The sequence below is a fragment of the Xiphophorus couchianus genome, chromosome 5 (genome assembly GCF_001444195.1).
Source record: "Xiphophorus couchianus chromosome 5, X_couchianus-1.0, whole genome shotgun sequence".
NCBI classification, from domain to species: domain Eukaryota; kingdom Metazoa; phylum Chordata; class Actinopteri; order Cyprinodontiformes; family Poeciliidae; genus Xiphophorus; species Xiphophorus couchianus.
In genome coordinates, this window is record NC_040232.1 from 4,832,277 (window position 1) to 4,850,142 (window position 17,866).

Consider the following 17,866-nt stretch of genomic DNA (forward strand, 5'->3'; position numbering starts at 1 on the left):
TGTGGCCTGAACGTGCAAACTCACAACTTCCTCCTGGCCTGCATGAGGAAGACCATACAGACCAAACTGTGCACCTGCTTGTGTGTAATCAAATATCTCAGGGTTTTGATGTTGATCTAGAGAATAAATCTGTGCTTTGCTGTCACACTGGAAACTGGAATTACAAGCAATGCGTCAGGCAAAGTTTTTTAATCATATTTTTGCAATTTAAAAGATGAGAGGTCAGCAAGACTTTCTGAACGAGGGAGTCTCCTGATACCATAAGCACTTCAGAGGTTCAGAAGGAGAAAATCCCATAGCATGCTCCTTCTGCACCAGATATACTTCAAGGGATACACCATAATATGCATAAACACGTTCAGTGGGAAACATCTTGGCACTACTGCAGAACATCCCAGGTCTTTATCTTCGCTCTTGGAGGGACAGTCAATCAGTGCCAAGGAAAATTAATGTTACTCCTGGATTGGCTGCTTTGCAAACCTCAACCAATAGACAATCAAGAAGGTTTGCATCTAGGTATTTTAGCTTTGCAGGCTGCATATCAATATGTTATATAGAGAAACCTGTGAATAGGAGAATTTTCTGCAAATATTTAGGAGTTATATTCCACAAAGAAACCTGTAAATATGCCATCACGCATAGGTTGCAAATATTATGACGATATCAGTTGCAGAGTATGCCTATTTTTTCTTTCCCCTTTTTCAGCTGTGGTTCCATCACTCTGTGACCTTTAGCATTTTGGATGATGTAAATTGTGTTCCCTGGGAGCATCTGGTCCAAAGGGCTAAATATATATTGGAATATAGTAGCTGACAATTATTGCACTCCAGTTTTTTACGATATGAATAGTGAACACACCGATATTGCAATACATGCAATATATTGTGAACCCTTATCTAAAGATACAACTAAAACCATCACAAGGAATCCCCAGTTACTCCATCAGTCATCTTTGCTGTCTGACAACCTACAAACCACTTGTACTCCAAAATATACTGAGAACAGAGAAGTTTTGGGCTCTCTCCAAGGGCTGCTAGAACATGAACAGGGCATTTCAGACTTCAAGAATTCAATTTTCTTGGTAGTCCTCATAGGTTTTTCACACTGCAGCACACAATCTTTCCATTTCTCAGATAAAAACACTGAATATACCTCAAGAACTAGCTGTAAGAAGAGAAAACTTTTTTTCTGTTCTTTTGGGTTATTTATTGGCCTTTAGTTTAGTGTTTAAAAGCTTCAAGTTTAATATGAGACAGGTTGGCCAAATTAGTTATAGACATGATGGGAGTTTCATTTATGTTTGTTCAGTTTTAGGAAATTTTACTAAGGGGTTTGTGCTTAGGAACAATTTGTTACCAAGTTAGAAAAATACAATATAATGACACAATAATTAATCAGCTTTCAGTTATGTTGACAGAAAAAAGGACGAGGATGACTTACAAATGTGTGATACTGGTAATATTGCATTAGTGCAATAATAGTTTGAAAAAACTCCCAGCTGTCAAACTGACTGGTAGTTTTAGCAAAATAAAACCAAAATAAATTATATCACAACCTTGACCTCTTCTAAAAATTAATGTGATAGTTTGTAAGTTTTTATCCAGCCAGTGTGTTTGTAGAGTTTTAATAATAAATACAATCTTTCAAAATTGCCTATTATCTTCTTGCTTCGTTTACCACCTGTAACCTAATCCACTCATCAAAATGCCTCATAACTCCCTTCAAAACTTCAAACATCTGAAATGCAACACAGTAAAGGAACCACATTTTGCTATAAATCTTCACCTGGTTAATTAAGTTTAGTCCTTTGAGATCAGAAGAAGAAAAAAAAATAGAGAGAAAGAGCGGTGTTTCATAAATTTACCGAACAGCGTTTCAATGTCAAATAAAGAAATCTAACCCACCTTTGAGTTTTACCACAAGTGGCTCCTCAAAGTCCCATTTGTTGAATGTTATGGAAAAATTAAGGAAGGTATTCCAGTTTTCCAGGACATGTCAAGAAAAAGAGCAAAACATAGGAAGCGGCGGACATGTGAAAGTTCCTTGGAATGCCGGCAAAAAGAAAGAGAGGTCCTCACAGCTTCCAGTCAGTCCCCAAAATGATTCGTCTCAGAGAGCAGGGGTCTCTGCTGCATCTCTTTGCTTTTCTCAGTGTGGGGGTGAGTGTGTGTGTGTGTGTGTGTGTGTGTGTGTGTGTGTGTGTGTGTACATGTCCTCTGGCTGATGGCCAGGACAAAGATATCTCACTGAGCCATAGTAGCTCTAATGCAATAAGGGACTGTGGCCAGAACCTCTTCTCTTTATCAGCCTGTTTCTTTCATCTTAGTATTGGGCCTTTCAAAGCAAAAAGACATATTAAAAAAAACAAAAAGAGAAACAAATGGCTGTTAGACGGGAATGAATCTCATTTTACCAAAAACTGTCTGCGTCACGATTACTTGGGAAATAACGCAAGATGGTAACAATATTTCACAGCTAGTCGTAATATAGACACCCCCGAAATCCCCGGCCAGGTTGGGATAAACATGGACATGTACTGACGCTCACAGCAGAGCAGGTGAAGAGGGGCAAAAAGTACCATGACAGCAGTGGGCTATATTAAGGGACTGCGGGCATAGCAGCTAGGGTCAGATCACATAGTACTACATGACAAGAATGCCTGCTGTGTGTGTGGGGTGTGTGTGCGTGTGTGTGTTTAAATTGAGAGGTGACCTGATAAATGTGGATATAGGTACCTCACAAAAAATGTTATATCATGAAAAAGTTAAATGTTTTTCGTATTTCAGAAAGTGAAACTCAATTTGTTACACATAGTAGGGGTGGGCAATATGGACTTACGATATTTTGTGGACCATTGTAATAAAAGTAACAATAAAAATTGCTTCTTTTTTAAGTAACTGTATGGCTCTGACTGCATCACAGCATTTATAGCCCCACAAACACAAATATATTCCCATTTGTAATAGTCTTCGCTACATAAAGTGTGATTTATATCACTAAGCGACACACCGTAACAAAATTTAACCACATTTTCAATCTTATTAATATTTATTGATCCTCTCGTTGAACACTGGAGAAAATAGTGAAATTGACAATCCTGACAAGTTTTGGGGGATTTTAAGAAGTAATTGGAATTTATCATGACAAGGATAAATCAAAGTCTTATTATAAGAAATTTAGCATGATAAATGATACATTAATAAATATACACCCCCAACGGACTTCAATATTTCAAGCCTTTATTTCTTGTCATTTTGAATATTAGACTTACAGATAATAGGAACCTAAAGTTCGGTCCGTCGCATATTTCTACGTTCAATGGCAGCCTCATGCAACTAATTGGTCATTTTTCCATTTTAAACCCAACTGCAATATTTACAGTGGAAATAATATTTGTTTGTTTTTTTATGTATTTTAACCAAATAAATAACATATTAAGGACTCATTTAAAAACCTCGAGGAAACACCATGATACTGCAAAGTTGTACTATTTTAGTCCAACAGGAATCTCATTTCAGTTCATGCTGAAATATATCTTCAGATAATCGTCTAATTATTTAGCTTTGTTTTTGTTACACTTGCAATAATTCTATCCTATTTCTATTTTTAAACGACTTGTGCTTAAAAATCAAAAATCGTGTTCTGGATTTAACCGTCATCTTTGTGTTCAGAGTTCAGACAGCCTCCTGTTGGGAAGTAAAAAGATTTTCAATCTGGAAGAACTGGTCCACCCATAAGTCTTTGTTGAAACTCCTGAATGACCACAAACAAGCTCTTCTGCCTGAGAGGAATGAGGAGAAAACCTTCAGTAATACGTTACATAGGTGAGACATTCAAGGAGCATGCAACTCTTCCGTGAGTCAGTAATAACTGACACTTTTTTGTTTCCCGCTTGTAAAATGACTTCAGGTAAAATAGCTTGGATGCCTACAAGAAAAGACTTAAAATTAGCCACTTACATTGCATCATGAGAATTAAACTACTTGTTGGAGCATGTGATCACTGCAAAACAAAATCTTGAGACCATTTTCAAGTACAATAATGGTACTAGCATAACAATGGAAGTACGCCCTTCCAGAGAGCAATAAACTTATTTAACACTGGCACTGGAAGGCATTTTAAATGTAGAAAATAAACAAAACAACCAAAAAAAAAAAAGTCTTTGGTAGAATGATATGAGATAAACCATTGAAAATTATCTAGCACGTTTTATTTTATCAAGTGATTAAATGATTTATTGCTTATTGTGACAGGCTTGATCTGAGTACACTTGAAATAGGACAAAACTAATTTACAAGTAACTTTTTGTGACGATATAAGTGCTTGTTTTAAGTCAATAATTTTTTAAAATATAAAAAGTACTAGTTCCACTGGCAGGTTATTTCACCTGCAAGATTTTTTTCACGCTATAGGTGAAAAATATCTGCCAGTGGACTTTTTATAAATATTCAAAAGTAACAAAAGTATATCGGTCTGAAAAATTACTTGTATGTTAGTGTTGTCTTTTTTCAAGTGTATTACGATATTTGCACTAGGAACTAGACCAAAAATACTTGGTAAGATTTTATGTTTTTGCACTGATGGAGGTAAATGTTGAAAAAAAATGTATTCTGCAAAACCCCTACAGTGAACAGAAGACCACAAAGGCAGAACTAATATAAGTGAAGGAGTAAGGGACCCTTCCTCTTTCTCTCTCCCTCTCTTCACTCGCCATCTGGTAGCCATCAGCGGCTCACACAGGAAGGGGCGGCCATGCTTTTCTGGGGCGCCAGGGAGCGGCTCCTCTTCCCTCTTGGTGTTAAAAGAATCAACAATTGCCAGAGGATTGCAATGCAGAGCAGCGCAGGGCAGGGCAGCGAAGTCCGGCCCATCGCAGCCTAAACTAAAACAGTCGGCGGCGGCAATGAGGGACCAGGCACTCACAACCCTGCAGCCCAGCAAAGAGCAGCACAGAGCAGCCTCACATTCCTGCCGCCTCAGTCTGCCAAGAAGCACTGGGAAGGGAGAGAACAGAGAGTTGTTCTCTGCAGGCCGCCTCATGGTGCTGCATTGAGAAGCACTCATCTCTTTTGTCTCCGTTGCTTTTTGTTTGCACCTTCTATAGTTATTAATTGCAGTCCTGGCAGAGTCATCGGTTATTTCCATGCAATTATTTACTATTAATCTACACTGCATGAATCAGTTAAAAGAATGTTATTACAGATCTGACAAGTGATTATTTTACATTTCTGAAATAACATGGATGCCAATCTGATGGCAGGTCTTGCAGCGCGGTTAGTGCCCACCATCTTTGGCCATCTGTGTTCTCATACTGGTCCTGTTTTAAGTCCTTACCAGACTACAACTACACTCTGGAAATAGAAAGCACTCTTATGACACACTATTTTTACTTCTTGTGTCATTAGTTGACAAGCTGGAACATGAAATAAGCTGAACCCTGCATGAAACCTTTGATCACATTAGTTCACAGTATGAGAGAATAATCCAGAGCAGTGAAACAGGAAAAAAAAAAAGGCTGAACGTTGCAGAGCAGTTCTTAGTTTCTGCTTTTAATTACACCTGCACTTGAAACTGTTCAACTTGGCAAAGTACCAAATACTGGTGGAGAGAGGAATTATTTTAGATGGTAACTGATTTCTAATAAAAGAGAAGGCTAGAGTCAGCTAGCCAAACATCCAGATGCAAAGGAACACTGCAGCGGCAGCACTGTACACAGCTTTGTGGATTTGCCACACGGGGCTGTAAACAGCTGCACCAGGAAGCAGAGTCAACTGTTCACAAACATCCCAAAGTTAACCTTTACCTTCCAGTTCACTACATCACTAATCCACTAGCAAACAAATTCCAACACAAGAAGCCCACAATACCTTGGTTATAAGAGAAATTGGGAATAATTAAAACTAAAACTTCAGTTTAATCAGCAAAATTTATCTTGGCAGCTTGATTATTATTTTTTTTACATATAAAATAATCACACTCTGAAACTTCAGGTTCAAGATGTAAAATGTCTAAATTGAGCTGCCAAATAGATTAGATGTAAATAAATATATTAGAATAAATGATTTAAGTCACGGTTTTTCAAAGTCCTCAGAAAGTTGGAGAGATGATGAGGAAAAAAAAAAGTAAAAAGAAACTGTTTAATCATAAATTTTCAATTGGAACGTTATAAAAAATTTTTTATTTAGTTATTTATTGTAAAATATAAGTTAAACGGGCAGTAACACGGATTTTCCAGGCATATAGTTGCATTTTATAGCACAATCAAGTAACTGTTAAGTACAATTAAGTAACGTTACGTTGTTTTAAAATTGCTATATATAGCAAATATGACTAATTTAGAAATTGGGCCTCTGTCTCTTTAAAAACTTCTGCCCTTTCAAATACTTCGTCTTTAGGACATGATCACAACATCGCACCTCTATTAATCCTATAACAATGTCTTTACCACCTTTTCACTCAGAAATTGTTTGTATAATGAGCTCAGCAATTCCACTAGGTGTTTGCTAATTGCTGCTGGATAGTCTGAAGGAGCTGAGAGGCTAAGTCACATGGGAGGGGTGAATATATGGAAAAGTTTTTGACGGAAAAAAAGACAGAAGAAACGGTCTGGGATCTATGCTCTGGAGGACATCGTCAAGAAAATCCTAAGAACTGATGACCAACTAAACTTAGAAGGTATGAGGCAACATTTACGCTAAACAAATGTAATAATTATTTAATAGGGAATAAAAGAAAATAAAAGAGGGGAAAAAAACATTCTAAAAGTCAATGTTTCTTTACTTATTTTGTAGCACTGTCTGTTGGTTTGAAAAGCGGTTTCTGACGAGAAGCTAATGAAACATTGAAACCGTGATTCATGCTCTGTGGATGCTTTGTTCAGCAGGAACTTTGAAACTAGTCAGAGTTGATGGTAAGATTGAGTTAAATACAGGACAATCCTGGAAGCCAACCTGTTGGAGGCTTTAAACTGGGGTGGAGGTTCACCTTCCTGCAGGACAACAATCCCAAACATACAGCCACAGAATCTGTGTAAAAACGCAAGGAGTGTCATTTGTAAATGTTTTCCATGCAATCTGGGTGGGCTTGGGCTATTTGGTAATTCAGTGTGCAGATGAGCTCAGCTGGTGGAAATTTAGCACAAAAGACCTGCAGCTCTGACTGCAGTGAATGGTTGTTTTAAAAAGTATTGAGTCAGAGAGCCTCTGCTTCTTAAAACAATCTCTCTCTGACCGATTTTCTAACCAATAAGGCCAAACAGATCTAAAGAGGAGTGGCAAAAGCAAATGAGGTGGATTAGTAGTGCTCGCCAACAACTGCTGGAATATTGTCTTGGTTGCCTGGAAATTGAGCTGTTAACATGACATAACCATGAGATGGTCAGATAGCAACAATCTTCAGTGAGAGGCTTTTTTAGATTCATGCAAAACTGACTGCTACTTAAGATTCTTAGATGATACGAGCTACTGTACTTATAACAACATTTATTTTCTTTTTGCTATAAATATTGAACTGGATTTATGTGGTTTTTAGGAGTATTTAAGTAGAGGCATCTGAATATAGCAGTAAGCCACATTTTTCTGATTTGTTCTTTTCTTCATGATTATGCATAACTTTGCGTTTCTCAAAAATGCAACAAAGTTTGTGGCTAATGCAAAATGCGGAAGGGTGCAAATACTTTTTTTAGAATATAGCTATGCATACAAAATCAAATGCAACCTACTATTAGATGAACATAAACAGTTTTATTTAATTTCACAAAGCAAAAGTGCAAAAATGTCTTGCAATGCAATTTTAGAAACAGATCCTTCTGAGTTGACTTTTATCAAATTTAAGCTGTGATTAGCGAACCACTAATGTGATTATGTGCAACTCTCGTCTTGCAAAATATAAGCAAACCTGGGTGTTATTATTCAGTAGCCATGTTTCACTGCAGTTACCCTCCAACAAAAGACTGCTTTGACACCCTTCTATGTGCTACCGCTTTTCCTGAGGGCTTTCTCAAATTGAGTGCTTTGTTTTCAAGGGTTTGTTTGTCTTTCTGAGGCAATGACATGATTTCTGGCTTATTCCACTATAAATATCCAAACAAGAATGCAGACGCGCCACAAACATGTTGACTTTTGTCCAAAGAGCATGTCAGGACAGACAAAGCTTTGTAGTTGGAGAAAACAGATATTCTACTAATGCAGCTTTCAGAAATTTTTGTTTTACCTTTAAAATTTCTTCTAAAAATCAAGTGTACAACTTCACCTTCACATTCTCACCTTTGAACTGGTTTGGTTACCAGTGTGGTTGCTGTGAAACTGATCCACACACACAGGTATAACACAGTGACAATAGCCTGTTGTCAGGGATAAAAGTGGACTGTGGAAACGGCAGAACTAATATCAATTTTTAATGGTCATTTGTTTGTAATGGATATTAAATTATTAATGGCATGCGCAATCCATTTTCAAGCTGTGGCAGATCACAGCAGCAATTTGAAAACAAAGTGCTGCCCACAATCCCGAGGACACTGTGCAATAATATTACCTCGTTAGCCTAAGAGGCTAATGCCACACAAGTACCCCTCTGTTACAATCCGTCCAGGTTGCTTGTTTGTTTGTCTCTTGAAGCACGCGGGGTGCAGGGTGGTGGCGGTGGGGGGGGTTCAACAGAAACCGTTTGTTCTCTGTTCCACTTGCTAAGCAGATTTAATGAATCCTCTACTTAATCGAAGAGCTGGGCCTTTGTTTCACTTTGGCCGTGCCGTCACATTTGTTGGGTAAAGGTTTCTCTGGCCAATTGTTGGAAAACGGCCGCCGTTTCATCCGGAGTGTAGCATGTGCTGTAAATTTGCTTTCGCTCTGCCGAGAGGCCTCATGGAGTTTGGTCCCTTGTCTCCGTTTACTGCCATCCGAGGAGGACCTCCGGGGTTCAATGTTTTCCTTCATCCGCTCGACCCCGAAGCCTCGCTTGCTCCCACTGAGGCCCTTTTAAGGGAGACAGAAACTCCACAACAAAGTCCAAACATGCTTCCAGTGGGGAAATATCAGGGAAATACAGAAGTTATACTGACTGAGTCAAGTTAGAAAGGCATTATTGAGAACATCTATGTTTTCCCTACAATATTTATAAGCAATAAAGGGGGCAAAGTATGACAAACATAACCTTTGAGTATGACAGTAAGCATGGGCCGGCATCAAGTTCTCACACTGACATAGGGGTCTGCAACTTGTTGTTCTTTAGATTTTCCACAATGACTCTCAGAAACTTAACTTTAACAAACTGAGTTTTTACTTAGTATTTGGGAATAATTGCCTATAAACCTTCATAAAAGATTTTTTTCTTAGAACTATTTCTTCCTTTTTTGTTATTACGTAGAAACTTTTGATATAAATGTCATTTATCTTTTAGTAAAAGTTTCTTTTGTTTAAAAATAATACATTTCCTCTTGTAAATATGTTTTGAAAATGTTAAGTTACATAGTCATAAGGTAACATTTGTGGCACAAGATGAGTTTTATTTAGCTGGACAGAGAGCAAAATGGGCCTTTTGGATTGCTAAGGTGGCATATATTACTATATTATCATATCATAAAGCAACAATTGTTCTTATTTTGAAGACTATTACACTTATAATCTAATTCAAAATATTTTTTAAATTAATGGCTTTCAAACTAACATATAGAATATTACACTGTATTACTGCCTTTTCCAAACAGGCAGATTTGTGTTTTTATGTAAATGGTACAACTGTTTAGCAACTGTCTTTCAGCCAGCCGACTACCATTGTGCAGCAACAGGTTGGGGAGGGACTGGAAATTCTAGTCATTCCAGAAATGTATCTCACGTCTCTCATCAAAAGGACTTTAAACCATAGGGAAAAAGGTATGCAGCCATATTTTTGTGATTTTAAAACTGTAAATATTTAAAATGTAAACAAACCAGCACATGTCACTGGACTGTGTCGGTGTGAGAGTGTGTACTTTTTCTGCAATTCAAAATTTGAATATTCTCCCAATCTGCGGTGGTGAAGAGCTGAAGAATCCCCACTATTGTGTTTTTATTTCCATCTGATTTCAGCTTCAGTCATTTAAAGCAACTCTGAAAGAGAAAGTTGAAAATCTTTCACATTTACTTTTTGTTTCAAGTAATCCCTCATCTCCAATTGGAAATAGCTCAACTTAACTTCTAGTTTCTTGTAGATATCAGACCTTCCATCAATGTACACAAAATATATTTAATAAAAGCAAAAATGATGTTACATCTCCTCAGGATAAGTATTGAAAATGCTGAGTTAGCTCCTTCTCTTTGAGTCACAAGGTTTCTTTGATAGCCTCAATAAAGACGAACTAAAAGTGTTGGAAATAGTTTTAGGGTTTTACAACAGAACATCTAAAAAAAAAATTGATTTCATGGTGTGAAAATTGAAAAGAGGAAAAAGGAAAACCAGACAGAGGAGGCAGCTGCAACAAAATGGAAAAACCCAGGAGCATAAATAGTTGTGACAATCTGTGGCTGGGGAAAGACCAACATAACGCAGCGTCATGATAGATTTGAAACAAACATAAATGATCAGACAGTTTCATTCATCGATTCAGGTTTTTTTCCACCTGATTTGTTCTCTATGGGATCTGTACAAAACCTTGCAATATAACCACTTGCAATAAGTGGTTGCAATATATATCTGTCCAAAAACAAAAACTCTTGTTGCCACTAAATGGAAAGTCTCACGCGCATCAAACTTTTCCTCATACTTTCAGAAAACCTCACTTAACTGCATTACTGTTACCTTATCAGATGCACCTTTGCTTGTCAGTTTATATAAAGAAAAATTTGCTGTACAGATACATTTGACGCGTCAACACTGAACAGGACACTGCCGCGGTTTGTTTTGAGAAGCCCTGACTCATCACCACAATGAAAAAGGATGCAGAGTTACCATAAAAATGTTCATAATTAGGTAATAAACTCATCTAATCAGCCTTCATTCAGCAGTGATTTAAAACCTCTTCTGCATGCACACACCTATTTGATTTCAGGGGCACAAAAAAAATGAACAAAGCAAAGTCACGCTGTCCTCAATGCTTATATTGGAGCTGGCAAAACATATGGAGGTACATATGAAAAAGGAGGATCATGTAAGTAGTCTTAACATTTTGAGGGAGTCATAAAACTCTAGTTTTTCTTTAAGAGCAGATGGAAGTTAATACATCAAATCTACCCAAAAAAATGGAAATAAATCTGATCCATGCAGTCAAGAGCCTTATAAACACATATTTTACTAAAATAAATAATCAGAGATGGTCAGTTGAAATCTGACTGCCGTGCTGATTGGCTGGTGTAGTTCTAATTTTGATGTCCATCACGTTACCAATACAAATTTAAACAATTGCCCAAATATCTTTACTTTTGTTTACTTTATAAAGCATTTGCCCTCTTTTTTGGACCAAATAATACTCAACGTCATGGCAGCTCAAACCTCCACATTAGCTGAAGTTATCTTATTAAGAAATAACCCAATTTGAATAAAATTATACAATAAGCACATTTTAAAAATGTAAAAATACATAAAATCCAGTCAAGATTGCTGATTTTACACCAAACAAAAGGGATATATCAGCTGCATTTTCATATAAAAACCAATGTGAGCAAGAAAGACTGCTGTATTAGTGCCAAACTGTAACAATGATTTTGTGAAATCATTGTTATATCCCAATCAACATTACCATCCCAACCAACATTGAAGCAGGTAAAAAGTATAACTTTCCTCCCTTGTTAAATCCTGAATTAGCTACAATTTTGCTTCAATACCCTAGACACAACCTGAACATAAACATAAAAGAACATAAGAAGATAAGAACATAAAAATCTCTCAAATGAGCTAAAAAATCTTAAAGAGATGAATCATTGTCCAGATCAAAAACTATTTCTATGAGTTTTTGATCCCAGCAAACTACAGAGAGAAGCACAGCCAACTACATAACAGAGAAAACATGTGAGAGCGGCGAACGTTCCCAGAGTGGCCTGCCAACAAAATTTCTTTAAGAGAACAAACACATCCAGGAGGTCACAAATAAGCCCAGAACAACATCTAGTTCACTTGCCCCAAAGGTCACTATTCCTGATTCAATAAAACAACTGGTGACCCAAAAGAAACAAAGGCTGATCTCGCATTTCCAATAAAACATCTTGATGACTGATTCTCAACATTTCAATGAAAATATTCTGAGTTGAACTATTTGGAAGGCGTGCACTGCATTACATCTTGGGTAAAACTAAGACAGGATTTCAGAAAACAAATTTATACATGGATGACTCCAACAGATTAAGGTAACGGAGAGGCTTAGTTAAAGTTGGCAAAGGTAAAGCTGATCTCAAACACTTAATGGCAGTTGTTGCCACAAACTGTCTGTAGATTTAAGGGGCAACTTCTTTTCTCTTTTTATTTTACATAGGGTTGCAGTATATTGTTTCAGCGTGACAAAAACTAAAACAGAATAAATCTGTAAGTAATATTTCAAGCCTTTGCTTATCATAATTTTAATGATTGAGCTTACAGATAACTCCAAATTAAATGCCTCAAGTTTTGAAACTTTCATTTGTACATTTAAAATGTTACACAGAGGCCATATTATGGCTACACAATCATGGGGAAGACTGCTGACTTGACAAATGTCAGTATGGCAGTCGTCGACTCCCTCCACAAGGAGGGGAAGTCACAGAAGGCCAGCAAACAAAAAAGAAAAGCTGGTTTTTAACAAATTGCTTTATCCAAGCATATTTAAGGAAGATTAAGTGGAAGGAAAAACTGTGGTATGAAAGGTTGCACTAAAAACAGGAATAAATGCAGCCTGGAGAGGATTGTCAAGCAAAATTCAATCAACCTGAGCTAAAGAGCAAAAGAACTGGAGGATCCAAAAATCTTCTTTTTAGATTAAAATTAAGTTTGTATTTCATTTGGAAATAAAGGTTCCAGTATTTCAAGAAAGAGTGGAGAGGGTCATTATCCATGTTGCCTGGAGGCCGCTATATCCAACCAATTAGGACTTCCATTAAATCTCAACAGAACCACAGGCTGATCCCCTCCATGCCACTCCGCCTTGATGCAGAAAGTCATGCAAAAGGACCCACAACCACACAATCAGCCAACAGAAATGAGGATACTTTTCAGAAACTTCACATTTCTGTTTAAAAAAAAAAATCTTTTTTTTTTAAATTTATTTATCATATGTAAAATTAACACATAAGAAATGATGGCTTTTAAGAAAAAACTAACTATGTGTAATGAATCTATACAATATGAGTATCAATAACCGTAATGAGCGACCAGAAACTAGGGGAGCACCGATTGCAGTTTTCCGGCCGATCACCAATCTATAAAAAGTTTGACCCGCTTATGACGATTTTGGCTGACACATAATTTTTTTGCCTGGAAAATGACTAAATACAGCAAGAAAGTTTCTAAGTTGTCTGTGTGTTAGTCAGCCCACTTTCACAGCAAAGTAAAAGCGGACAATAGTTGATTTCCAGACCTTTGCGGATAAGATTTGTGGAAAAGTATAAGACCGTGGTTGATTTTCCTAAATTAAGGAAATCCAAGTTGATGTACCTCTGCAACCTTACAAAACATATTCAACTTTTTCATCATAGTATTTTTTTTTTAAATATACCCAAATATGGAGGCAAAAACTTGAACCTCATCCAGCCTTGTTTGAAATTCTTGCTGTTTTAAACTTTTCAGTTATTTCTCGGATTGTAAATACAGGAATGTTCAGGTGAATTGATGTTTTATTGTGTCAATTTCCTGAGTCACCAAGATCAACAAAAACCTGCCTTAGTTAACAACATGTTCTTTTATCTTTCCCATATTGAAGAGGAGCCATGCAATGTTTATGATGTTAAGGAGTATGTTTTTATTTCTTTTTGATGTGGGAAAGTTTTCCACTCTGAAAGAAGTAATTATTGAATAAATTCTACATTGATGTGCAAGATTATGCAATCAAAAATAGATTTATTTGCAGGTTTCTTAGGCAGCTTCATTGGCTTTGACAATACTGTGTATTTCAAAATATTGCTGTTTCCCCACAGTTTCAATTCTTTGCAAACTCATGGATGTTGGGAATGGGAGGCAAACACAGTTTACGCAAGAAGGAACAAAAACAATCTTTTAAAAAAAATCGAAATCAGGCTGTTGAATGTGCACAACATGAGGCCTGCAAACATGTCTGTCATTTCGCTCCATGGTCTCCAGAGAAAAGCAGGCGAGATGCGGTCCCACAGGTTGATTTATCGCAACGTCACAAATAGGATATAAAGTGCACTTACGTAACGTCTCAACTTTTTTTCAGGAGGAGACTTTCGCAGCCAGCCTGAACACACCACCTCTCCCCCACTCATCTCTGCTCCCTGCGCGCCGGACTCCCAGCGGTCGGTGGCCGTTTGGCTTCGCCTGATCTGGGGAGTGTCTCCGTCCGCCTGGAGTAAACAGAAAAAAGAAGAAGAAACACAGTGGTGTGATGAAAACAGGAGAGGGGAAAAAAAAGTTAAAAACGAAGCACTTTTCTTGTCTGTGGGAGTCACACAGACGCGGTCGATCCGTCTTTCCAAAAAGTCGACTCACCGACAGAGAGCAGGGTAGTTTCTCAGAAATGAACACAACAGATTCCCACTAGTTGTAGTCAAATCCACGCACTGTTTCCCACGCTTGGAGCGGGCGCAGTCCTCCTCCGTGTCGCTTTTCAGACGAAGATAAACGCTAATCCGCGTACTTTGAAACGCTGAGGCGACAAAACAACAAGGAGTCTAGTGAAGTTTTTCTGTTTGTTTGTTTTCTTAACTATAACGTTCCATGCTAATTCCATTCCACAGTGGAGCGAGAAATCCCAGTTGGCGAGGTCGGCTGCAAACGTCCCACAGCGTACCGCTGCATAATGCTCGATTTAAAGCGACCTTTGGACGTAAACACAGAGCTTACACCGAGCTTCGCTAGCAGTTTACTCCCATGGTTCCTTAATTGTGATTGACAGTCGGGCTAAAGTGTGTCTTTTCCCTAAACTCAAGTCTCCACTAGAACATGACTGTGTTAAGCTAGCTGACAGTAAAGCAAGAGAGCCCGGAAGTTTGAATGTCGTGCTTTCAAGATAAAAGCACATCGTCAAAGGGTTGATTAATATTTTCCTTCTTTGTCCAACTGTGTTGGCTAATATGAATCATCTAAGCAGCAAGTAATACAACAAAAGAAAGAAACTATTCAATACATAAACAAGGCTAAAGCAAAAATAACCATAACAATAGTAATAGGTAGATATATAAAAAAAAAAAAAAAAAAAAATATATATATATATATATATATATATATATATATATAAATCCACTTTTCAGGATTCATAATCAACATAAACAGGATATTAAAATTATTGTATGCTACAAACATTAGAGAAGTTTTATAATAGATATAAATTTTAGAGCTGGTCTTTTTTCTCCTGGTCTGCATTTCAATATACTGCACTGATGTAATTATGTTTTAGCATTAAAAAAGAAAACTGAATGACTTCCTAAGATGTATTTAACTTTTTTTTTATTTTGTACATGACTTCTTAACGTCTGTTATTATTATTATTTTGGAAATCCCAATCGGAAGTTGCATTAAAGTCAAGCACTTTAACTTGACCTCGCTTTGAGATTTCTTCAGAGGACGAACCGGAGAGGCGGCAGCGTGCAAGGAAAACTGAAGACTTTAAAAACTATGGGACATGTAGTTCAGTGACTGCCTGTATTCTGCCACCGCCTCTTGAGTTTATATCATGGGAAAACTTCCATTTGGTAATTAGGGCACGAGGTAACAGAGACAAGTCAGCTTTGTGCGAAAACACAAAACGGGATCCGGATAGTTTAAAAAGAAACAAAGAATGGCCCAACCTCTCTGGCACAGCCTCAGGTGTACCAGCAGAACCGTGCACGTCTAAACTACAATATCCACAATGCGGAGAGAAAAGCGCCCGGTGACCCAGCGAGAACAATGCAATGATTGTTTTACTTTTGCAACATCTCTGTTGAAGTGAACCGTTTTGAGCACAACAGTTTTCACAATGCACTTGCAAAGTGGCTGACATGCAATTTCAAATAAACAAATTTACTTATCGGATCTATTTAAATAGCTACTTAAGAAATGCAAAGGGTACAGACTAAAAATGTAACCAAATATTATTCCGTTTCAACCGAGTGAACAAAATGACTTGACTTATTTATAAATGATCCAGTCCACTGCCAAAAGTCTGGTCCCGTCCCTTCTGACTGGTATCCAAGGAATGTTACTGGAATGCTATTGTTACAAGAACATCCACTGAAAGGACACGGCACTTCTTTAAACATTGTTATAATATAATATTGCGGTAAGCCTGAATAATAAGCACTTTTTGACACATCAGACATTCTGGTCAAATAAATATCTTTGACACAACAACGTGACTGTATTTTTGTAGCATCAACAACAAATTAGTATAAAATATAAAAAAATAAACACAACTTTTTAACATCAAAAATGATGTAAAAGATTTATATAGCAGAAAACCGGTCATACAAAATGATCACAAAGGAAAACCAGAGGGCCTTAACAGCACTACTGTCTGCAGAGATTCAAATAAGTCAAGTTTAATAAAAAGACAAAAGTGACACAAAACACTGAACATGTTAAGAAAACTGACTGCAAACACAAACGGAATACTGAAATAAAGAAGTAGAAGTTCAGCTGAGACACAAATATTTGTTTCTTTATTTGTTCTGGGAACAAAGCCTTGTGTAGAAGCTGTTTCTACATTGCAAGGGGGCTATGTTCTTGTGATTTCCCAGTTCCCTTTTTCAGTCCCCGCTTTGTCTTTACCCACTTCCATTTGTGCAAAATAGTTTTTGCAGCCAAAGCAAAAAAAAAAAAGAAACAAAAAAAAAGAGCAGAGAATCCAGCGGCTTGTTTTGACAAATCATACAAATCACAGTTCTGTTTTTCTTCTCTGAGCAGCTTGTTAACACGTACGGTGGCTGATTAGAACCATTTCTAATCCATGTTTTTGACTCATCCTAAAATAAAAGCCAAAGTAAATCAAGTTTAGAAAATGTTCTTTAGATCAGCAAGAGGAGACTATAAAGCTGAAGACGCAACAGGAAAAAATGAGTAATAGTTTAAAGGTAATTCTACTCATGCATACTGGAAAGGTTTGGGAGATATTACGTTTTGACATGAGTTGAAGAAAAAAAGGGCCAAAGACAGAAAACAAACAAAAAATAATTAACTTAGCTAAAACAAAATTGCCATGAGAAGTTGTTTTTATGGTTACAGATGTTTTTATGGTTGTTCTTACTGGTTTTGAGAAGAAATAATTTGCCTGCAAATGTTTTAATTTATTTATGACAGTGTTAATTTTTAATGTTTTTGTTGTGAATGTTGCCACTCTTGACCAGGACTCTCTTGTAAAATCTCAATGGGATTTTACTGGCAAAAGAGAGATTAAATAAGTAAATGAAAATAAAATTTAAAAAAAATATTGAGCTGAGTAATCACCTTTTCCTGCAATGTTTGTGGAGGAAGTCAGACACCAAGTTTTATGTTGTTGGCACATCTGTGTTGTAAAGCATGTAGAGGGAAGCATCATGCTGAGGGAAGGGTTTTCTGCTGTTAAGACAGCTTGGGTTTGGTTGAGATGGAATAAAAAACAACAAAAATAAAGCATTTCATGCCAAAAAAAACATGTTAGGTGACCTGAACAGAATTTGAACCTGGGTCTTGACCTGCTTATCTATAAAACAACGAGTGTAATCTTCCCACTGTGCAAAGAAGCATCAGCTGGAGGTCTCAGAATCCCCTGGAGGGATCATATATCCGTTCTGTT

General features: G+C 37.1%; 1 protein-coding gene across 9 annotated transcripts in view; it reads right to left on the reverse strand.

The window, feature by feature from the left end:
• gab1 (GRB2-associated binding protein 1) overlaps positions 1–15,097 on the reverse strand; it is a 66,996-nt gene extending 51,899 nt beyond the window's left edge. For 4 of the 9 annotated variants that reach the window (XM_028017024.1, XM_028017018.1, XM_028017022.1 and 1 more), the window contains exons 1-2: positions 14,605–15,095; positions 14,310–14,459 (exon numbers count right to left, since the gene is read on the reverse strand). In XM_028017024.1, the coding sequence (XP_027872825.1) occupies positions 14,310–14,381 (72 nt within the window). In that variant the 5' untranslated portion in view covers positions 14,382–14,459; positions 14,605–15,095. Of the gene's footprint in view, positions 1–14,309; positions 14,460–14,604 lie in introns of all 9 variants that reach the window. The other 5 variants (XM_028017019.1, XM_028017029.1, XM_028017021.1 and 2 more) reach the window with 3 other exon arrangements.
• Between the last annotated feature and the right edge of the window lie 2,769 nt (positions 15,098–17,866).